General features: G+C 36.7%; 4 protein-coding genes across 11 annotated transcripts in view; 2 read left to right on the top strand and 2 right to left on the bottom strand.

Moving 5' to 3' along the window:
- The first annotated feature begins 3,929 nt into the window (after nt 1-3,929).
- Nucleotides 3,930-5,542, top strand: si:ch211-131k2.2 (uncharacterized). The gene is made up of 5 exons (XM_059325149.1): nt 3,930-4,123; nt 4,307-4,403; nt 4,511-4,540; nt 5,086-5,139; nt 5,508-5,542. Exons 1-5 carry the CDS (start codon nt 4,010-4,012, stop codon nt 5,540-5,542), a joined length of 330 nt encoding a protein of 109 aa, XP_059181132.1. The 5' UTR covers nt 3,930-4,009.
- On the bottom strand, nt 5,168-14,088 carry kat7b (K(lysine) acetyltransferase 7b). 3 transcript variants are annotated; one of them, XM_059325266.1, is made up of 14 exons: nt 13,903-14,080; nt 12,821-12,971; nt 12,474-12,722; nt 12,255-12,337; nt 11,913-11,996; nt 11,393-11,491; nt 11,144-11,254; nt 10,847-11,038; nt 10,042-10,131; nt 9,292-9,432; nt 9,090-9,183; nt 8,123-8,269; nt 7,817-7,923; nt 5,168-6,207 (listed from the first exon to the last, which is right to left on the bottom strand). In XM_059325266.1, exons 1-14 carry the CDS (start codon nt 13,918-13,920, stop codon nt 6,106-6,108), a joined length of 1,668 nt encoding a protein of 555 aa, XP_059181249.1. In that variant the 5' UTR covers nt 13,921-14,080; the 3' UTR covers nt 5,168-6,105. The 3 variants fall into 3 exon arrangements, with proteins under 3 accessions (XP_059181249.1, XP_059181250.1, XP_059181248.1); XM_059325267.1 differs by lacking the exon at nt 13,903-14,080 and adding an exon at nt 13,050-13,474; XM_059325265.1 differs by having other exon boundaries at nt 10,847-11,254; nt 13,903-14,088.
- Nucleotides 14,089-15,514: 1,426 nt separating this feature from the next.
- Nucleotides 15,515-22,754, top strand: LOC131959213 (alanyl-tRNA editing protein Aarsd1-like). 2 transcript variants are annotated; one of them, XM_059324341.1, is made up of 16 exons: nt 15,515-15,773; nt 15,911-15,977; nt 16,079-16,177; nt 16,484-16,573; nt 16,679-16,741; nt 18,314-18,442; nt 18,600-18,759; nt 18,859-18,916; nt 18,999-19,155; nt 19,265-19,381; nt 19,487-19,617; nt 19,699-19,765; nt 19,883-19,974; nt 20,125-20,179; nt 20,262-20,356; nt 22,338-22,754. In XM_059324341.1, exons 1-16 carry the CDS (start codon nt 15,595-15,597, stop codon nt 22,474-22,476), a joined length of 1,698 nt encoding a protein of 565 aa, XP_059180324.1. In that variant the 5' UTR covers nt 15,515-15,594; the 3' UTR covers nt 22,477-22,754. The 2 variants fall into 2 exon arrangements, with proteins under 2 accessions (XP_059180324.1, XP_059180323.1); XM_059324340.1 differs by lacking the exons at nt 15,515-15,773; nt 15,911-15,977; nt 16,079-16,177; nt 16,484-16,573; nt 16,679-16,741 and adding an exon at nt 17,796-17,858.
- A 301-nt stretch (nt 22,755-23,055) lies between these two features.
- myof (myoferlin) overlaps nt 23,056-23,670 on the bottom strand; it is a 40,685-nt gene continuing 40,070 nt past the window's right edge. For all 5 annotated transcript variants that reach the window (XM_059324334.1, XM_059324336.1, XM_059324337.1 and 2 more), the window contains one exon: nt 23,056-23,564. In XM_059324334.1, coding sequence (XP_059180317.1) covers nt 23,526-23,564 — 39 coding nt within the window. In that variant the 3' untranslated portion in view covers nt 23,056-23,525. The remainder of the gene's footprint in view (nt 23,565-23,670) is intronic.

The following is a 23,670-nucleotide window of genomic DNA, read 5'->3' as shown; positions in this document are numbered from 1 at the left end:
CAACAAGCTTTGCAATAAAGCATTGCTCAATGCAAATGCTATTTGAATTAAAGTTCGCAGTGAACTCCTTTTATTTTATTCATGTTTCCTGCCAAAATACAAAAATACAAAACAAGTTATGTGACATCCGGTGCGCTCAAGCCTTATTGTGCTAACTAAATTAGCCCGACACTTCAACCATCAACAGCAGAAGTTTAAATTGTTTAGACATGCACATGGCATGTCTAAACAATATAAACTCCACATCGACTATAGCCAAAAACACATTTATTAAAGCAATGGAGTGATTGTAATCAGGGCCAGATTAACACTTTGCTGTACCCTGGGCAACAATATTCAAGGGCCCCATCATCACGGCCCCAGAATCACCATAATCTGGCAAAATATAGAATAAATTACAGTAATATACAGTTAGTCTACTCAAAACATCAATAACTAACTGTCGTCAAGTGCATTTTCATGTACAGATGTGCAAACACTCATAGAACTACAAATGCACCACTATGTCCTCTTGTCAAGGCCATTCACTCACATATGATGTTATGAAAACAAAACACATCAGCATCAGTATAATCTGGCAAAATTGACCCACTACATAGATAATAATAATAATAATAATAATAATAATAATACATTTTACTTGGAAGGCGCCTTTCTTGGCACTCAAGGACAACGTACAAAAAGAAAAAGAGAGGGAAGGAAGTGTCCTCAATTTTCACAAAAAAAAAAAAAAAAGTTTCACTTTCAAAGCATCCAATATCTATTTAACAACACCTATTCCCAGTAACACAAATGTATTGAATTGATAGAGCCATCACAGAGGAAGACAAGACACAAACAAAAATCAAGAATCTAGAATCAAGTAACATTTTGGTCCTCAGCTCATTTTAAACAGAAATCACCCTGAAATCACCTCAAAATTCATTTTGGAGCAACGGCTCCGATGGACAGTTTAACATATAAGCGAGAGAGAACCAGATATTTTGCTTGTGCACACTCTGCCCTGGGCCCTTTACCATATGGTTAATCCGGCCTTGACTGTAATGTTACCGTTTTTATAACATCACACCGCGTAAAGCACAAACAAATCGCTATGCGGCTGTTGACACTCGGGTTGTACTCACCTGTCTGAACGTCTGTGAGTCTTGAGCACCGCAGAGTCCTCTCTGCTGTTCGTTATCAGCGCATTATACAACCAGTCCACTCAGCATCTCTGTCCCACTGCGCTTCTCAAAGTTTTCAAACATTTTGGGCTATACTGGGGGTCCACTAAGGGCATGCTAGCATTTAGCATTTAGCATTTAGCCGCACCCAGAATGCACCTGGCGGTGACGCAGAAATCAATTAAGGTAGATGCAACCTTTTTATAAACTATCCCGTGATACGATAATTAGCGTTGTAAGAAGTACTCTAACTTTTTACTTAGGCCTAAGTAAAAAAATATGCACTTAAAATATAAAAAGTAAAGAAATTGTTAGAAAAATATTGCTTGGTTGCTTAAGTTGTAATATTATAATATCATAATTTATTAGTTGATTTTTAAACGTGTTTCAATAAGCAGCTTCTTCTCTACTGCAGCTGCTCATTAATCTCCTTTCTTTTGATTCATTGTCACACAGGTTGTCATGATTTTTTCATGCAACGTTTTCACTCTTACTTTTACTTTTACTTTTTTTATGCTCAAAGAAGAACACAAAAACAACTTTGTTACAGTGATTTCTTACATCCACCCCTGTAGTTCAGTGGCAATAACAGAGACAATAGTAACTTAGTCAAGCCAATAGATGTGACCAATTAACAGTCTGTAAATCCATTAACAATGTTTGTATTGTACTAGTTAAGACAGATAATATTAATCAGATACCAAAATTGTTGACAAATTGAAACCTTTGCTCTGTGTCAACCCAATGTCACTGTCCCTTCACTTCCTGTTGTCTCTCTATTATCAGCTTTTCAATGAAGGCATAAAAATGCCCAAAAGAAAATAAAATAAAATTTAGCAGAAGGCTCCTCATGATGCATAAACTGAACTTAAATCTCTTGACTACGCCTCTAAAACCTTGATTTGATGTGGTTACTGTTGCTATCTGAGTCAACATCTAAAAATCATAAGAGGACAGTCTATTATTGTCTAAATGAAGAATTGTATGGCAGCAGGGGATATGAGCGTGTTTATTTCATTTCCTCAATAGAATCCAATAACAAAACGTTATAGTGACGCATGATGTTGTCCTGATTGAGGAGTCTCTCTCAATACAAATGAAGCACAGATGATCTCTTCAACATGGACTCAGATTTAAGTGATCGATACATGCATTGCCGTAACAAAGTGATTAATACATTCACATAGTACCTTTAAACTTTTTATGCATCACTTGAAATATCATTTGCAATTTAAAAATCACAAAAAAACCACAGGAGGAGTCTCATATTTGAAGGGGAAACGTGTCAGACTCAGCATCCGCAGTAAGCAGAGCAAAACCTGAAACGTCCTACAGAACCGCTACCCGGCGCCTCATGGAAACACAATGTCCTGTCATTACAGGAGCTCTTTGTGACTAAATTATTTCATATGCAAATGTTGTGCTTCTGATTTCTTTTGATTCAGCACTCCACGTTAGCTGTGGGTTACACTGTGTGCACACAAGGGGGCTGTTCAGCTGTAATTGCCTTTCAGGCCTAATTGTCCCGGTCTTTTCTTGCTTTTAGAAGCACCTGTGCATGGATCAAAGCATTTGATGTGTGTGTCAGCTTTGTTTCAAGTGGGTGTCCTTACAGCACACAGATTGTCAAGTAATTGCCTCTCCATACATTTCTATAGCCAGAGTGTTGGAAAAAGAGCTCACCTTTCGTTGGATTAGAGCATTTAAATGGCTAAGTTAGTAAAGATCATGAAAAGGTTTCATGACAGTGTCATCATCACAGGAAGGCTAACCCATCACATGATCAGAAAGTTAATAATATTGGCATATATTTCAGGTTATTTCCTACATATTCCAATTCACTTGAAATGTCAACTGTCTATTTTCAGGCTTTCATAAATAGCTTTTTCCCCCCCATTATCTGCTTGCTTTCTGACCATCAGTTTAACATACAACCTTCAGCATTTTAGTCTTTATGAATAATAGAACAGAATAGAATAGAATAGAATAGAATAGAATAGCATTTGTATATTGTATATATACACAGCGAAATTGGAGTGCAACTCCCATTGGTGCAAAATAAGAAACTCAAAATATATATATACATACACGGAAAAAAATAAAAAAATAAAAAAATAAAAATAGAATAAATAAATAAATTTTAGTCTTTATGAATAAATATATATGTAAGGTCAAAGGTCACATCTGTGTTGTCGTGCTTCATAAATCCAGAACATGCTGCCAAGTCATTTGGCTAACCAATAAAGCACTCCCTTCAAAGCAGATGGTTGTGTTTGCAGAGACCCGACGCGCCTGCATGTCCTGCCCTCCTCCTCTGTGATATCAAAGAAGAATGTGCACATCACACGGATATTTTTAGACCAATTGCAACCCGGACGTCTAATAAAAATGGAAATGAAAGGTGACCATCTCAAATGTAAATATTTGCGCTTTTAATATTTACATGTTGGGTTTTCTTAGAATGCAACACTGCTTGTAAATCTTTGAAACAATCTTACCTCCAAACAACTAAAGAAATACAGTAAATTCAAATAAATAATAATTTTTGATTCTTCAGATATTTTTTGGGTAATTGCTGCAAAATACTACATATATGAGGCGTAGTCTCATGTTTTAATATAATTAGTGTGGAAGTTTCCAAATCCATTGCATAATCATGTTTAGAGGGGAGGGTTCTAGCTGCATGGCGTGTAGAGGTATAAATGCACCCTGGATACAGTTGGGGCAAACAGAATAACACTCACAGAGTCAGAGACACCCAATATTATTTTTTATGTATTTTTAGCTGAATAAACCTTCTTTGATTGAAGAGATTCTGAACCGAGGCATTTCCTCCTGATCAAGAAATGGATAACTGGAAGATCCAGCTTGTCGTTGTGACTTTTTGTGCTTTGGTGCAAACCTATCAGGCTCTATCTTCTAGTGTGGAAGAGGAGAGAGGGTTATTTAAAGACTGGCAGGTGAGCATCAGTGATTTAATGTTCTTATCAGAAATTAGAGAGTAAACAACAGAGGACATATTTGTTTTAATTGCAGAAAGTTCTGCTTGAGGAATTAAATGCTCTGTGATTTGACGTAATGTCAGTTACTTCTTTTTGTGATTTTACAACAAGAAGAAATTAAGTTGTGGATGTTATTGGCAGGGTGAGTCACTGGAGGCAGATCTGATCCATCCGGTGGCCAGTCTGATGAAAAGGTCTAAAGCCCTCCGCTTCTATGGACTCATGGGGAAACGTTCAGGTTTCAAATCATCATGTCATCAATCTTCTTAGAGCTCATTTTACTGTACAAGTCTGTGGCTATGGCTATAAATACATTGATCATTTTTTTTGTTTTATCCCTCACAGGTATAAAGAAACCTTTTAAAGTAAATAGACGTAAGTAGCTTGATGTGTATGGAGGACTTAAGTGATCTAAACTGCACTTAATGATTGATAATAAATCAATGAATTTATGAACTTATTAATTAGTGAAGAAAGAAATGTTTAAACAATATCATTATCAAATAAATGTGCAGGTTAATTTAAAAATAATCAAAATAAAATTGATTTAGTTGACAGTGTACTCATTTTGTATTAATTTCTTTCCATATTGAATTATTTGGAGAAAAAAAATTAAAAAAAATGTTTGTGCATATTTTTTTTAATTTTCAAATAACCTGCACATTTATTTGATAATTTCACGTTTTTTTGTCTGCATTTCTTTCTTTATTATTTTATTTATTTATTCAAATGCTTATTAATTATATGGGCAGTTTTTAACCTCCAAACAAGAATGTCCCTTTCACACTGTGGTGGCCCAATCACTGACATTTGATACCTTAATAAAGAAACAAAAATATGTTAGTTTTTATAGCGATATCCTTATAATACCCCTGAAACTGCAGCTTGGTTAATGTGATTATCTTTTTTCACATTTCTAGGAAACAAAGGAGAGATGTTTGTGGGTCTGATGGGCAGAAGCATATCTAGCGGTGGTAAGCACAAACACCAACAAACAAAATGTAAAAATATCAAAGCACCTTTATTGATACTGAAAATATCAAATTGCTAATACACATTTAACAGCTATGCTTAAAAGTACAAGGCAAAGACAGTCCCATTGAAATGTTGAGTTCAAATGTTTTCCGTTTATTACAGATTCTTTAACCAGAGTAATTCCGTCTGTAACAACCACTGAGATCGATGTTTCCGAGAAACCACACAAGCAAGGTATGATTGTATCAGTATAAAAACCTGAGGTTGTTTTATTTCTATGTGCATTCTTACAGTGGTATTGTCATATTTTTTTTATATTCTCAACAAATTAAAAATATCGATAATTTATTTTTCCATTATTTGGCAGGTTCGTCAGAGGAATGGGTCCATATCCTCTATTGATGGAGCTAAAAAGAAAGAAGTATTACATTATTATGATCTATACAATTTTACACCAACCAAAGAAGACGTTACCGTACATCATACTCCTCAAAATACACTCAGTTTCAAGTCATGCTAACAATTATTGTATGTATCCCAAACAAAAACAACTACCATCTTTAAAATGCACATTTCTTGAATGAAATAAAAAATAACAGCCTGTAAATGCTGCAAAATGTATTTTTTTTTGCATGAGCAAAGCAAAACATTCATGTTATCCAGCACACTGGACCATTTATCATTTTAACATTCAAAGCTTAGTAGACGTAGGCGGTTTTTAAAACAAAGAGGACAAACAGACTCTTAACTGTCTGACAAGTCGAGAATCAATTAACTTGGAACGTATGGTGTTTAAAATCTAAATGAAAGTAAAATAGAAAAGTCGAGTGATAGAAATAAAGCAGGGTAAAAATGATGAGAGAAAAGAATGAACACTGGTCTTTATTGACAGTTGGTAGGTCGAGGCTACTTGTGGCTGGTGAGGCTGGAGGTGAGTTTATTCAGTAGCCTGAGGATCTTAGTGCTTATGTCCCTTTGGGAGGGGTCCACTTTAGCGAGCTCGGGTCGATGGTTTTGTTGCTATTGCCTCGTTTGATCTCCTTCGCTTTCCACTCGTCAATCAGGTCCTGGGAGGGAGAATAAAGACAGACTGTCCTGTCATATACAGTAAAAGAAAAAGACGCATGGAGATAATTGCTCCTTTGTCATCAGCTGCTGCATGTACACTACCGGTCAAAAGTTTTAGAACACTCCAATTTTTCCAGTTTTTTATTGAAATTCAAGCAGTTCAAGTCAAATGAACAGCTTGAAAGGGTACAAAGGTAAGTGGTGAACTGCCAGAGGTAAATAAAAAAAGGTAAGCTTAACCAAAACTGAAAAATAATGTACATTTCAGAATTATACAAGTAGGCCTTTTTCAGGGAACAAGAAATGGGTTAACAACTTAACTCTATGGAGTCTTGGGCTATTTTGTCCATTTTTGAATTCTTTTCATGTCTTTGTAAGCCATTTTGTGTCTTTTTTTAGTCATTTTGTGTCTTTTTTTTGTCTTTTTGTGTCTTTTTTTGGTCATTTTGTGTCTTTTTTTAGTCCTTTAGTCCAACATAAAATGTGATTTTGAATCTTTTTTTTACTTTCAAAACACTATCATGCTCAATAAAGAATTTTAAATGTTGCAAATGTGCATTAATTTCAGAGTACACTGAGACATTAAACTGCATAATTTTCAATTAAATTCTGGAAAAGTTGGTGTGTTCTAAAACTTTTGACCAGTAGTGTATGTCAAGCTGTCGGAGCTAGCACAGAGCCCACACAGTCACCGAATCACTTGTGACTTTTATTTTGTTACTGTCAACTTTGAACTAAGTGTGTTTTATGAAAAGGTAAAATTTCTGTCTGGTGGATTTGGGAATGGCAATATGGCTGCCGTTTCTTGTTCAACAAAAGGATTTTGCTCTTTAACAAAAAGGTCCAGCTCTGTAGGGAACATTTTATTCACAATCATTAAAAAAGCAGCATGTGGCACCCTTCTTTAAATATGCTGGTAAGCGACTCACAACTATTGTATTAAAAGGGATGATAGATGGCAATGAGGGAAACTGGCTAACTGATGTTTTTGGGTTATAAGGAAGGACATTAATTTACTTATTATTATTTTTAATTATCAAAAAAATAGCTTTCTCTCAAAATTGAAATTGAGATTTTTGGAAAAAAACTTTTTTTATTTTTTATTTTTAACGACTCTTCACTTCTTTTTTTCCAGATGTGTATTTGCTACATCACTGTCAATTGTAATGGGACAGAGCATTTTCATTGTATTGTCTGTATTATGTAATAAGTAATTGGATATTTGTTTTCTGTGGCCACAGTGTGTTGTTTGTTGTTTTTGTCTATGTTGGAAAATGCAATAAAAAATATTTAAAAACATTTTTTTTTAAAAAGTAACATGTGCCTGGCTGTAGCTCGCTGATGCCATCCTAATACTGGCCAGGCTGCGTCTGACCGCGGGACTCAGCGAAGGGTCAATTATCAAAAATATCTCAGAATTTAAGTCAAGTCAAGCAAAGTCAATTTTAGTTATATAGCCCAAAATCACAAATCACAGATTTGCCTCAAAGGGCTTTACAGACTGTACATGGTATGACACCCTCTGTCCTCAGATCCTAATAGGTCCAATACTTATTACAATATACAAAACAACATTAGATATCATAAGAACAAAAAAAGGCTCATTACCTGTCGCTTCAACACCAAGTGTTTTCCCTTCCAGTACTTGAGCATCTGGAGCGACTGCAGAGTGCTCACAATGTCCACCGGATTGACAGCTGTTTCCTGACTGATCTCTGTGCATCAACAAATATTACAACAGTAAATGTTTTGTATATGCATGTGTGTACTTTGTTCAACACAATCTTAAATAAATAATTTGCAACCTAGTCCCATTTTGAGATAGCATGTGACAAACACCTTTTGTATTTTATCTTAACTGTGGCAGAGGAAAAGCAACAGGGCCACCTGCTTTAATTCAGTGTCCTCACTCACCTTTGATGGAGATCTCCTTGCCTTGGAAATTGTACATGTATCTGAGTAACACTTCCTTCCAGTAGCTACGGTAACTGATGAGGCCCAGGTCAGACAGAGGCCTCTCAGGTGAGCCGACCTTCTCCTCCACTTTGGACAGCAGGTAGCCTAAACAAAGCACACAGGGCCGTCAACAGGAGCAGTTAAAAAGAACGCTCTTTACAAATAAAATGTTTTTTTAAATTTTATTAGGGTTTGTAAATAGACCGTGAGAATATCTAACCCATGTGCCTCACAATACACTGTGCAGTCAGATTCTTAAGGACAAAAAACCCCAATTAAAACCACAATTTTTGATCCCACGGCTATTACTGATAAAATGATGCATGTTTACCCCATGGGGTTAATACATGCCATTTCCATTTTTATACACTTTTGTCCGTAAGGGTCTGGCTACACAGACTGTGGGGGAAAATAGCATTTAGTATAGAAAAAAACAAGTTTGTTGTTGTTGTTGTTGTTGTTTTACTTTAAAAAAAGGTCATATAAGGTCATCAGAGCAACTTTGTTAAAGTGAGGCACAGTGGTGAAATATTGCTGATTTTATCCCAAAATACCAAAAATACATCAAATAATTTAATCAAGAATAAATCTGAGGTAACAAATCTTACAGAGGCTCATAAAAATATACACATAAACTGCATAACATGTTTTAGCTAATGCTAGCTTTTAGAAGTAGAGATACAGAGGGTGGAGATTATGTCATACGCAACTGAGCAGACTCATACAGCATAGTGCAAAAGCCCTGGATATATATTATTATTAACTGAAGATTATATTCTTCACATATTTTATCACATCTGGTATTTTACAGTCTGGAAATAACACTTTTAGACTAAGTATCCCTGCTGTTAGGACAGTAAACATTCACTTTAATCCTTTGACACAATAAAATAAAATAAAAAACAACAAGTGAATATATACATACTGAAGTCAATGAGCATCTTGCCAAAGCCCTGCCTCATGTACTGTGGCATTGTCAGGATACAGGATACATTATAGTTGAGGAAGGAATTCTTCTCCTGGTAGGAATAAAAGAAAAAACATTCCAGTTACTTCTGCATATAAAATATAATTAAAATATATAATTATTATACACAGCATATATTTCAACTAGTCTTTCCATTCACCTTGGAAAAGTATCCCACTAAATGGCAGCCGGTGTTGTCGGCCTCAGTCATGACATAGAAGAGAAAGGGTTCGACATCATAGTACAACGTTTTGTGGTCCAAGAAGAGCTTGGCGAGTAAACACAGGTTCTGGCAGTAGATCTGGGGAGAAGGTGGAACTAATTAGTAAGATGTCACAATCTGTGATGCTTGATTAATATATGTACACTACTGGTCAAAAGTTTTAGAACACACCAACTTTTCCAGAATTTAATTGAAAATGATGCAGTTTAATGTCTCAGTGTACTCTGAAATTAATGCATATTTGCAACATTTAAAATTCATTACTGAGCATGATAGTGTTTTGAAAGTTAAAAAAAGGATTCAAAATCACATTTTATGTTGGACTAAAGGACTAAAAAAAGACACAAAATGACTAAAAAAAGACACAAAAAGACACAAAATGACTTACAAAGACATGAAAAGAATTAAAAAATGGATAAAATAGCCCAAGACTCCATAGAGTTAAGTTGTTAACCCACTTCTTGTTTCCTGAAAAAAGGCCTACTAGTATAATTCTGAAATGTACATTATTTTCCAGTTTTGGTCCAGCTTACCTTTTTTTATTTACCTCTGGCAGTTCACTACTTACCTTTGTACCCTTTTAAGCTGTTCATTTGACTTGAACTGCTTGAATTAAAAAAAATGGAAAATTGGGGTGTTCTAAAACTTTTGACCGGTAGTGTATGTGTAACGTCCGAATCTCCCTACCTTATTCTTCTTGCCGTCGACTTCAAAAACAGATATTCCCCCCTTTCTGTACACCTCGTCTCCTGGAGGATGTTTCCACACGCACTTGGCCTGTAAAGACACAAAATAAAACACACATCAGCAATATTTCCTCAAGGAGGTCAAGGGAATAAATTATTTTAATTAAAAGAAGCTGATCAATTACAAATTACTGGGGACCAAATATTGTGTCTAAAACCTAAGCATGTTTTTAAACTTTCTGAAAAACTGCACAGAATGTCAACATTTCCTAAATCATTTTGATAGTTTCTCTGGCTTTGTAGCAGGTAGACCTGAAATGAAAAAAAAAATGTAAAAGCTTATAAAATAAAACAGCCTTTGTCCTAAAATTCATTAAGAATTAAAAAAGTATATACTCAACATAAAAAAAATAGGAAAAATTAACAAATTTCTCAGCCTTTGTAGCACATAAAAATACGAAATAAAAACAATCAGAAAGCTTAAATTCTTAGCATTAATTGTAAACCATTGCCTTGGAATGCTAAAAGCATAAATATAAAAAATTAAAAAAACATTAATATACAAAAAAATAATGAAATAATGTATTACACTGTGTAGCACATAAAGAAAAGGGTGACAGCTATTGACAAACTGTCAGTAGTGCAATAACTATATCACCCATCTCTCCTGGTCTTAAAGGTATATACACGCAAACATTGCATCTGTTCTAAATGACTTAAATTGGTTTAAAGTATCCATGAGTTGGTCAGCTATTAGACAAAAAAAAATATTCTTTTGACAGAACTGTGTTTATATCCTATCTTACCATGTGCCGCCTGAGAATGGTCTGGCTCTTCATGTACTTGAGGCAGAATTCGCAGACGTAGAGGCGACCCAGGCGTGCATACTCCTCAGGATAGGGCGAGTGGTACCAGGTGTCAAGCTCGTAGCGGCCAAACAGGATGGTCTTTATCATGTTACTGCCCTCGGTGATCTGACCCTGGATTCGCAGCTTCTCCTGCAGGAGGGAAGTACACAGTGTTACTGCTGCTCTTAGCATCAACCTGTGTGATATGGTCATTTTGGTAGAAAAAAAAAATAACGCTGATTGTTGGTCCATTACCAGATCTTCAGATGCACGCGCCTGGGCTTTTCTGAAGAGCTCCAGGTCATATTCACTGGTGATGTTCTCCAGGAGAGGCTCTCTGGTGTTGCTGTGTGCCTGCCGGTGCTCCTGTGGACCAGACAAACAGAGGAAGAGAGATCAGATCCAAAATGCTAATATACCAGTGGAGTGACAGTTGTATTAGCGACAGAGTCAAAGTGCGCAGCTGCAAGTGAGCAACTGCAGGTTGGATTTCCACTGATGTACCATGTGTTTCTCTTTCTGATCCTTCTGAAGGCCAGAGTTGCGCCCCTTCCTCATCTCAGCCACCTGCTCTTTGTATTTGCTCTGTTTTGATGTTGGTGTCTGAAAATCAAGATAGAAGTACATGACCTTTAACAGTAATCAAACCTGCACAACAACATTGAAACCTGATATATATTTTCAGCCTACTGAACAAAGCAGTAAGCAATTATGTAATGGACCTCCTGCACACTATCAAATGTGCATATGCTTCCTTAGAAAGTAAACCTTATTAACCCATTGAGGCCTGAAAAATCGCTGGGCGATTTTAAAATAAGCCTCTAATTTTCTGGAAATTCTGGAAAATTCTGGGAAAAAAAGTGTCAAGTCTTCTACTAAATAATAGATTTTTCAGCCTCTGTAGCAGATAGAAATGAAATTCAAAAAGGTATTTGAGAGCTTATACAAATACTACAAAACGATGTATCCGCTTTCCAGGCTTCAATGGGTTAATGTGATGCCAATTGCTGCAGAAAGAGAGTACCTGGTGACGGGTTGCATGCCGTGAGTTGTTTTCTTCCTGACCCTTAACATCTTCCTCTTGTTTCTCACGGCTGATGGCTTTCACCTGTAATGAAGCGTAACATGCACTCAGTCCCAAATCAGACAGATTTGCGATTTGCTTTTTCTTTTTAAACAGCTTTTGCAACCGCATTAGCAGTCCATATCAAAGCCATTGTTTTGCTGTGAAGTAAACTCACAGATCTGTACCTTTTAATGTTTTTAGACAGCATAATAAATGTACAGGCAAAGGGCACCTGCTGTAGCTCTGATTGAGGGTGAGAAGCTGTTCTTAAATGGTATGTTTTTGTTTAAAGATACTCACTTTGCATTCATCTGCAGATAGATTGTGGTAAAGAGGGCAGCCCGATACAGCAAAATGACGTTCATGTTTTCCTGTGAGGTGACCTGGGCAAATATAAAAAGGAGGCAATATATACTAATACAATGGCACTATAATAGTATAAGATGTCAATGAATTCAAATCAAATTCAGAAGAATATCAATGATGAACCTGTGCATACAAATTTTTGCAGGGATTTACCGAGTGAATTGCATCCAGGCGTAGGGCATTTCATGTTGAAGTTGTAGGTCTCGTGACAGCGGCGGCGCTTGGGTCGGTGGGAGAGGTCCTTATCCGAGTCTCTATTGGCTTGATCTTTGGCCTGACTCTCATCATGGGAGGCATTGGGGCTGGAGATGTCAAGCTCAGATTCAGAAGAGGGGGCATTTCCTGTAGGCGTCAACGGTGGCGATTCATCATGGTCTGCAGCTCGTTTCAAGTCCGGAGTATCTACAGCAAAAGGAGTCGAAACACAATATAGATTAAACAGCTAAGATGAGGTACACTGTAAAAACTTTAGACTGTATTTAGGATGGATGTTGGCCAACCCTGAGAACTTTGGCTAAGGCGAGTAGAGGCTCTGGTGAGGCGCTGTCTCTTGGGCATGTTCCCATCACTTTCAGAGCTGTTGGTCTGTTCTCTTTCAGCGGAGGAGTCCGAGTCTTCAGTTCCATCTGAACCACTCCCGACCATGTGTCTCTAACAAGGGAAAAACTTAAATAAGAGGCATTCTATACACTCTATGATACTCATGGTATGAAAATGTAGCTGCTGTACCATAGCAAGTGTCAGTGATGTAACCGTTCTGTCCTACAGAGCACAATCAATGAAATTAGCTAGCTAATAACTATTGGCTTTGGATTCTTAAAAGCAGCATCCCAAAATCGGGGACAGTGGCCTACTCTGTAATCAGTATTTGAGAGAAAAGGCCACAGACTCGCTGCTAGCTGGGCTTGCAGTATATTAAACAGCTGTGGCTAACGATTGAGGCTAACTGTTATATTCTATCGCATAGATCTTGGTAATTTTCAAAAAGCAATTATAGTTATTCAAATAATGTAACAGCTGCTAGCAATAGCCGTGTCTAAACGGCAACGTATCAAGCCTGCTCAGCACTCCAGCAGCCTAATATTATTGTTAGCTCGCGTCTCATGTAAGCTAAGCTGCCTCGGTTGGTTCCTCATACGGCTAAATCTGTAGCACCAAACTGGATTGACAAATCTCGCATTTTAATATGTACTGATTATTGGTGCTTTCCTTTCCGCTCATATTTACACAATATTGACATAATACTAATATTAGTGGTTTAATGGCCAGTTCGGCATGTATATAAATTACAAAGCACCGTTTTAATTCATTAATAACCGAGGTAAAGTGTTAGATTTGGTTCAACTGCTCATTACCGCTCACCAAGGTTTGCTTATTTTACTTAATGGTTAACTGAAAATGTTGACAAAAACGAACTATGACACGTAATACAGATGAAAATCAGTTATTGTTTTGCTTGATGGACTGAACGTATGGCTAGCTGCCTCAGTGTTTTGGCATGCTAACCTGGCGAGTTATTGAATGGACTCTGGTGGAGCATCCGGAGCTAGTTGAGCTAACGCTACCCTACATTTGTTCTTACCTGTCGTCTACGAGGCATGTTCACCTTGATGAGCGCTACTTCCTGTTGGTTTGTAGTCACAGTTACTTACACCCCCAAGCGTTAGATGAAAAAGACGAAATAAAACTATTTATTGATTTTTTTTCAGGCAGAAGTTTATATGTACACAGCGTCGCCTGGGTCTCTCGCGCCACATTCCTCGCACGGACAGAGAAGAGAATTGCATTTCCGGTGAGGAATCAATGGAGAGTGAGCCGCCGCACCGGCAGGGGGCGCCGCTGCGCCGCACTGCACACACACTATGAATCACACTAGTAGACTACTGACTTTCCTTTTGCAAAATAAAAACAATACGGGACACCCTTCAGTTTGTGAAATCGGAGAAGGTTAGGTGCTCCATACATGGCTCTCTTGCAAAGTTTGATAAAACTTGGGGTCCGTTTTTTGCACATGTTGAGGGATTGATTTTTACGGCTATTCCTGAGTAACCACCCTGATTGTCTACTAGTTGTGAGTTTTTCTTGTGTGATTTTGTAGCATGCTGGGAATGTTTTTTATTTATCTCTGCTTAAGTGAACATATTATTAGACTTTTATTTAGCAGTGGGTGACCTATTTGTGTTTTTGTTTTGTTCTGTGTGTATTTGTTGTTCGCTTCCATTTTTATTTATTTAATTATTTATTTTATTTTATTTTATATTTATTTTATGTATTATTTTTATCATTGTTATTATTATTATTATTATTATTATTATTATTATTATTATTTTACTTGTTACACTTGACACTGTTTTGACTCTTGTAATGTCATCTCTTGATTTTGTTATGTCACTGAAAAATCAATAAACAAATGTTTAAAAAATAAATAAATAAATAAAAACAATACTATATCATCAATCTCATGATACAGTTAGCCAAATGGCATATCCATAAATGTCGTTAGGTTAATCAAAAACCTCTCTTTCTTGTCTTTGAAAATGAAACCAAACAATATATTAAGTCTATTAAGAAATCTACCAACATGAAAGCTATAAAAACTTAGAATTTATGTTCACTTTACAATGTTTTTGTATGAAAGCTTGCCTCTGTATTGTTGAAACCCCCTGATGGCGTTCTGTTGGTGTATTGTCTTGTATTGCACCATGTTGCTTTAATAAAGTTTCAATAAAGTTATGATGTTCGCATTAGTCTGTGGATTTGATATACTTTGACAGTGCTTATAGCCTACCAGAATCAAAAAAAGGAAATCTCACTTTTTACAATATGGGACTTTTAATGCTTTTACAATGACAAAAAACAAACGAACATATATGGTTCCAAATGCAGCTTCTACATTTAAAGATGCCCGATTTGTTGTCATACTTCTCTGTTTTGTTTCTCCCTGCCCCCACCTTCACCCTGTCAGCACCCAGTCTGGGGGGTGGCTGTAACTTTGGAGAAAATGCATCTGTTTTCCCGAGAGTTCCACTGTCAGACTATAAAGGGCAGGGGAAGGGGCAAGTCTCCCAGCAGCTGATACCAACTGGTCTATATATAGTCTTCAGGGCCTGGCCACTGAGGTAGAGCACACAGCCCAAACTAACCAGCCACATGCTTTTTACTTTCTGGTAAAGTAGTTTCTGTTCTAATACTGCGAAAGAATTACAATGAACAAGCCCAAAATTGTCCGACCAGAAGAGAGGTAAGTGCTGTCAGCCTCTCTTTGTGTACTAAAATGTCCAATATGTGCTTTGTTACTAGTCATTATATATATTTATATACATCTCTGTGTCTTAACAGCCAGCCAGCAGTCGCAAAGTGGTTTGACAGGAAGAAATATGTCACCATTAACTTTATGGTGCATAAACCTAAAGAAGTCCAGGTGGATATCCAGGATAATAAAATGATTTTATGGTGAGATTAATCACTTGAAGCATTTTGTTTCTCTGTCACAGAAATCTTTGTCTGTAGCATACTTAGTGCAACAGGGGTTTATTGAAAATCTTTTCATTATTCCCTTTGAAAACACTGTCCTCATGTCTTTACACCAGCTGCAAAAATGACACAGACGATGTGTTTTACAATGAGCTGTACTTCTACGATAGGATTCAAAAAAATGTAAGCATCCAATTTTTAGGCAGTGGAATATAATCAGTATTATATCTTGTATATTGAGTCATACAGTAAGTCTATTTCCATCTTTTTTGACACCTTAAAAGGACTCCAGAGAAAAAGTCTATGACCGCAGCATCAATCTCTTGATAAGGAAGTGGAAGCCTGATTTTTCATGGCCTCGACTCCAGAAGGATGAAGCTAAAGTGAGTGTGTGTTTGTCTGTGTGTGTTTAAATTGATCCGTCACAATGTTTTCTACAAAAATGGCATCCTACATTAAGGTCTAAACACTCATGAGCTCAGAAATGTTTTAAGTTTTCACATGAATCTAATGAAAAAAGTTTGGATTCTATAGAAATAGTGATTATTTTATAATATTTAATGGTCTTAACTTGACATTTGCAAGTTTATATGACACTTTATTTAAACGAAGCAGGGTGCTGCTGCATCCCCTCTCGACTTTTCTTCAGAATATAACATTTAAAAGTATGTTTCTCCTTCTCATTGCAGCCCAGCTGGATTGCTGTAGACTTTGATAACTGGAGGGACTGGGAGCATGAAGAAGAGGACGGAAAGGAAGAGTACGATAGATACGTGGATGTGAGTAAATGCAATGTTTCCAGCACAGTATAAGAAACTGCGTGTGTATCTTTCCCTGAGGACTGGATTTAGGTGTGTCTGTCTAAAAATTCTTTCCCTCTTCAGATGATCAAAGATATGGCTTCCAGTAACAAAGGACAAAGGCCAGATATGGGTGATCTTAGTGATGTAAGTGCAGAGAGTTCTGGTATTTTAAAAATATAATATGGATTACTGAATTATATCCATTCAGTCATTTAAATGTTGACAATGACACCTTTCTTCTTTCTTCTCTTACAGTCTGACTGAGGCTCACAGTGCCCTCTCTCCTGTGCCGGAGCCACTGTAACTTTATTGCTTATGATACTGCAGACAACGCTATGTTTATTGTAGTATTTGCAGATAATTTGATATGTTATTGTCCAAAATGCTGTTGTTATATGTGATATTTTCTATGGGATTATTTATTGGCATATTATTATCCACTGTATGATGACATTTCATTGTCAATTTTAATAAAATTGAGTGTGTCAACCATGGCTTGAAAGTCATTATGATATGGTGCATGGGGAAAGTTTTATTGTCAGTTATGGGGTTTGTTTTAGTAACTCCAGAAGATGGCAGTAACAGAAAAATAAAGAGGGCTTCTTTCATTCTTTCCATTAGACTGAACTTGATACAGCACTATAGACAACTTAGAAAAAGAAAGGAAGAAAATGACTAGTGCAAAAAAGAAAAAGATTTGTTATTATCAGCAATACTTTTTATGCTTTGTTTTATTCCATTCCATTCAAATATTTTAAATGCTCCTATTTCAGCATTTCTTCTATGCAATCAATGTTATTTGTTGGCCAGGTCTGTTTGTTCAATGTTTCACTCGTAAAACTACATTTTCTTAATTTTCCAATTCAGTGGTAACTTTATTGTTTAATGTTTGTGTGGGATTGTGCTATAAAAGCATCTAAACCCTTGTTGATTTAAAGTCCATCCATTTTCTGTCTCGTTTTGTATTTTGTGTGACAATGTAAAATAAATAATTAAATAAAACAGGTTTAAGTTATCTATCTATGACATTTTCATTATGTTATTATATCACGTTAAAAATAAAATCATAAAAAATAAAATAGAAAGGCAAGGCGAAGCAAAAGTCGTATGAATGAAGTTTGGCCTAACTTGCTAGCCGTACTAGCTGACAGCCGTACTCGAGTCAGTTTGACTCACACTCATTACATGAAATCGTGTTTCAGGTAGTTTTGAACACCCCACAATGGCTTTTCAGTGTCAACGCGACTGCTATATGAAAGAGGTATGAAACTATTTCAAGTCAACTTATTAGCGCTGAACTTAATTTTACATTCATTCTCTGCTAGTGATTAGCATTATTGCTAACCCCAGTGGGAGCACGGGCTCGTTATCCACTGTAACTAACTACTCTTAACTTTATTTTCGGCTACTGCTCACTTGGTATTAGTTTAGTTATATAATGATGTGACAGCACAGTTGCCTAATGCTTATTACCAGGCTAGTAGCCACTCACTCACATAAATGTCAACCAAAACACCTTGTGAAAATGAAGGATTTTCAAATTAAAAGAGCATACTCACATTATTTGGACAGTACCTCTCGCGGTTTATTTGGACATGGTTGCTTTTACGTTTTTTTGTTTTGCTTAAAAACCAAGTCCTACACCAGTTACATCAGTTCCTGCATGCCAGCCTCACTAAGTCCTCCTTTAGTATTTTTCTCATGTTTTCCCTTTAGTTCGTTACCTCTGTGGTATCCTGCAGCCCAGCTGAACTCAAACATGAAGTGAATGGAAAGAAAGAAACTCTAAAGGGATTCAATGTCAAGCTCCAAGACACCATCTTGTTTCCTGAAGGAGGTGGCCAAGTAAGCTTCAAAATCATAATACTTTACGTTGCTCATTTGATAAGTTTTTGTATTAGACGTAATACAAAGCCACTAAAAGCCATGTTGCATTAATGATTATATAATATGCATGCTGATCTGCACGTTCTGGCTGATTGTTTGTGTTGTCCTCCATCAGCCAGATGACCATGGGCTGATTGGAGATGTCCCAGTCTTAAGAGTGACCAGGCAGGGGGCTGAAGCTGTACACTTTGTGGGCTCACCTCTGGAGGTGGGTCAGGAGGTGCAGCTGAAGGTGGACTGGGAGAGGAGGTTTGATCACATGCAGCAACACTCAGGTGACTAACAGTTAAAAAAAAAAAAAAAAAAAAATCAGGACTGGGACTCTTGTGTCATATTTTGTTCTGAACTATGATTTTTTTTTCTCTGTTTCATAGGTCAACACTTGGTTACAGCTTTGGCAGATGCAATGTTTGGATACAAGACTACATCATGGTACATAAAGTCTGCACAGATTAATTTCCTTGTAACCATAAAATCATGTTGGATTACCTTTAATCTCTGTTGTTTTTTCCAGGGAACTGGGGCGACAGAGAAGCACCATTGAGCTGGACACTCCCTGTGTGAAGCCGGTGCAGCTGCAGGCCCTGGAGGAAGCTGTAAACGAAAAGATCAGAGTCCACGTCCCTGTCAATGTTCAGCTCCTCTCTATAGACGATCCTGCTGTGGAAAAGGTGCATTTTACTGTGTGATTAATTCAAGTTTTAGATATTGTTTCAGCATCTATTTTCTGCTGAATGTACTGCATCTATTAAAACATTGAGTTGTGTGTTTGTGAACCAGGTGAGGAGCCGAGGGCTGCCAGAAGACCATGCAGGACCCATTCGGATCATCGATATCGAGGGCGTCGATGCCAACATGTGCTGTGGAACCCATGTGTCTAACCTCAGCCACTTACAGGTTAAAACTCCCATACATGCATGAAGAACACACACACTCGCTTAATTTTGCCTCATCTTACTCATTCATGTCATATTTGTAACTATTCTCTGTATCTGAATTTAGGCAATAAAGCTACTGGGAACTGAGAAAGGAAAGAAAAACAAAACCAACCTGATCTTCCTGGCAGGAAACAGGGTATTGAAGTACGCTGAGAAAAGCTACAGCACAGAGCGATCATTGGTGTCTCTCCTCAAGTAAGTCAGACTCATCAGAAAACAACAATGTGAGTTAAACTTATTCACAAAGTTTAAAATATAATCCTTTTTGTTCAACAGGACTGGACCTGATGAGCACGTCGAGGCCGTTGACAAGTTGCAGAAATCTGTTAAACTACTACAGAAAGTAAGAAAGATTCATCAGTGAATTCATCTTTCCATTTCAAGTTCCATATCATATATTTGCTGCAACATAACACACTGCACACAGACTCCTTCATCATCATAAAAATGTCTTGGGCAGACTAACCTGAGCCTGCTTCGAGACATGGCCGTCCTCATCACCCAGAACTTTAAGAACGACCCCCAGAGAGGCAACTTCTTCAGCTTGCACAAGTAAGAGACTCTTGGACACGTTAATAGGTGCAGAATTATACATTGTCCTATCATTAAACACCTCGAAAAACCTACAGCAATAACTTGGACATCACCAGTGAGACCTTAAAAAGAGTATTTCAGAAAAGTTGTCTCTTTCTCTTTCGACAGGAAAGAGGGTGACAATGAGTTCATGAATATCATTGCCAATGAAATAGATACTGAGGTAGGTAATACATGGACACTATGGATACAGCCATACTTCAATAAATCCAAGCTATCCCTTTAAGCCGTGTTGTCTCTTTTAGAAAACACTAGTGTTTCTGACTGTCGGGGAGGAGAAAGGACCTGGTTTGTTTCTACTGGCTGGACCCAGTGAACGAGTGGCTGAACTGGGACCACGGTAAGAGACAGCACCCTATATTACTCTATCCACAGTTTAAAAAATAAACTGTTTATTATTGGTGGAAAAAGTTTTTTTTTTTTTTTTTTTTTTAAATTCTCTTTTTATTTAGAAAGGCAAATTTCCATCACATACATCAATTACAGCCGTAGTCACTCAAGGACATAGGAAAGGAAAGGATGGGTGTAGAAAGTTTAAGTGATTTGTCCAAACTGCTCTTCTGGGGTTTCTTTTACAGACCATTAATTTTCAGTTGGGGATAAAAAAGGTAAGAAAAAAACAGAACCGGGGAGCGCACCATTTGAGACAATCAAAACATCACATAAAAATAAAATTAAAAAAAAGCACAAATATATTCAAATGAAATCAGATCTGATTGGTTTTACATACTCAGTCCATTTGGTCCAGATCTTGTAAAATTTTTCTTTTTCAACTTGGAGGGAAAACGATATCTTCATAACAAAAATCTCAAAGACAACTTCAATCCACTCATTAATGGTGGGAGGTTCTACTTTGAACCATTTCCTCGTGACAGCTTTTTTACTGGCTGCCAATAGTAAAGCCAGCAGTTTTTTGTTTTTGATGTTCCATGTTTCACACAATATATTGCCCAAGTACACAGTTTCACATTTAAATGGAATATTTACATTAAATATATTTTCAATATGTTTGTGGATCTCTTCCCAGTAAGGTCTTATTGCTTGGCAGTCCCAAAAAATATAGAAGTGGTTGGCTCCATTAGACCCACAAAGTCTCCAACAAGCGTCTCCGCCGCCTTGGTACCGTTTCTGAATGGGTGTGATAAAAAAAATCTTTGATATTTTTCCAGCAGAACTCCCGCCATGTGTTTGACCCGGTTGAGAACCATTGTAGCCGGCATATTTTCTCCCAGCTCTCTTGTGTGATCACTACCCTTACTTCCTTTTCCCATTTCTTTTTTATGTGTTCTGTCTTCTCTTGTTTAGATAATTGTATGGCATTATATAGTTTGGAGATGATTTGGAAAAAGTATTTTTACTAAAAGTTCCAACGTCACATTGCAAAATTACTCCACTACATGTAAAAATACGGAATTTCAAACTTAAGTAAAAGTTCAAAAGTATCAGCAGCATCAAAATGTACTTTTAAGTATAAAAATAAAAAGTACTGGTTATGCAGAATGGACCCACTCAGATTGTTTTATATAAATATACAAATATTGATGCATTAATTTAAGCATTTTACTGCCCTCAAGATAGGGCTCGTTTTAACTACTTAATACACTTATGTGGCTAAATTTATAAAAATGCATCTTATTCTATTTGTTTTTTATGTTAAATAATGAGCTAAAAACTAACTTAAGCTGGCAGCTAAATGTAGTGGAGTAAAAAGTACAATAAATGCCTCAAAATGTAGAACAGTAACTTATTAGCTAGGCGCTTAATTTTATTCAAGTGGAAGGCTGCCACTCCTCCATCACATCACCACTGGATAAGGGACGTTAAGCAGAACAAAAAAAAAAAAGATCAGATGTACCCTCAACGGTTCCACTAACATATTCCACAAAACCTGGGACGCTCTAATAACTTATGTGAACAATTTACCTGGCCTGGAACTGGAATTCTGAATAATTACACCTGCCCTTGAACAATCCTGTAACATGAAGTATTAGGTGCACTTGTTGTTTTGTTTTGTTTTTCTCCTCTTGTCTTTTACGAGTTTGTCACGTTGATTTTGAGCTTGATCTGTCTCTGTTTTCAGGATTGTTTTTTTGGTGATTATTTGTAAAACAGAGAATATGATTGTTCTGTATGATAATTGAAAAATCACAAATAAAGTGTTAAAAAAAATGTAGAACAGTAGAAGTATAAAGTTACATATGTGGAAATACTAAAGTAAAGAAAACGTAACCTCAAAATTGTACTCAAGTCCAGAATTTGAGTAAATCTAATTACATTGCAGCACTGCTGTTAATGCAGCTTGTTCCATCTCTGCTCTCCAGGGTGTTAGAGATGCTCCAGGGGAAGGGGGCAGGAAAAAACGGACGTTTCCAAGGAAAAGCCAGCAGCCTGGCACGCAGAGGAGAGGTGGAGACTTTCCTGCAGCAGTACTGCAAACATCACACCTCAGAGGAAGAATAAACCCAGCGATGCTTACGTACAAATTATTTTTTTATGAACTTGACATTTAGAAGCCAGTAAGGATCGCTGATAGTTGTAATACTACATTATAGACACTAAATGTGTTAAAAGCACATAAAGGTGAATCATTTCTGTTTCATGTATATAACTGGGATCAGTACAACATATCTGAATGTTAATGTCATGTACAGTTTTTATTAATTTAAACCATCTGTTAAACCTTATTTTCTGGTCGGATTTTATTAAGTAACATGCTGTTTTATATTTACACGTACAGGCTAAAGGGCAACTTACTGTCAAGAATTTTTCTTTGTATTTACATTGAAGAACATCACCTTCTTATGATCCTGCTGTTCAATGAAGTTTGACACATTAAACACACATTTTCCCACCCGGTAATGGACACAAGCACTGGCTGAGTAATATTGTAACTTATTTAATTTAAAAGATTTGTGAAAATTTAATATACAAAAGACAGACACAAAGTCTCAAGTTGTTTTTGGCAGGATACACAGAGTGACCAGAAAAATAGAAACCTTTGTACACTGTAATGCAATCAAACAACTGTTCTGTTACTAAGAATACTTTGGTGAAACTTTTATTTTTTTATTTATTATTAACTGTTGTGATCCACCTTATTTACATACAGTGTGCCAAAATATTAGAAACACCTTAACAATAATGTGCAATCCAATAGAACATAACCAATAAAGACAGCTTCAAAAATCCCTAAAATATTTTAATCTTTTGGCTGGCACCACAAATGTAAATGATAAGAGTTGATTGCATTAAAGTGTGCAGGGGGCTCTAGTTTCTCATCCCTCAGTCAGTGATAAAAGCAGTGGTTCGGAAATAAATCACAAATGTATTGCTCTCAAGTCTGTCACAGTTTAGAGGACAAAGTGTTCACGGTAAAATATCATGATGTGCAACTGTGCAAGCACCCCTTCCCATTTATGAAATACTAAAGGCATAAAAAGATATTGAGATGGTCTGGCAGTTATTGTGGTCCTGTGGACATTTTTAAATGCTGCTCCTCCATTGTCGGCTTATTGCAGTGGTTTCACTATCTTCATTGAGATGTAGTTCTGGAAGAGACAAAAGAGAAACAAGTCATACCACCACATCAACAAAATGATGTCAAAATATAAAGTACCACGCAAAACATTCTTAGGCAGGTGTGGAAAAAATGCC

This window comes from Centropristis striata, chromosome 21, assembly GCF_030273125.1.
Source record: "Centropristis striata isolate RG_2023a ecotype Rhode Island chromosome 21, C.striata_1.0, whole genome shotgun sequence".
NCBI lineage: Eukaryota > Metazoa > Chordata > Actinopteri > Perciformes > Serranidae > Centropristis > Centropristis striata.
This window is presented reverse-complemented; position numbering and strand designations above follow the sequence as displayed.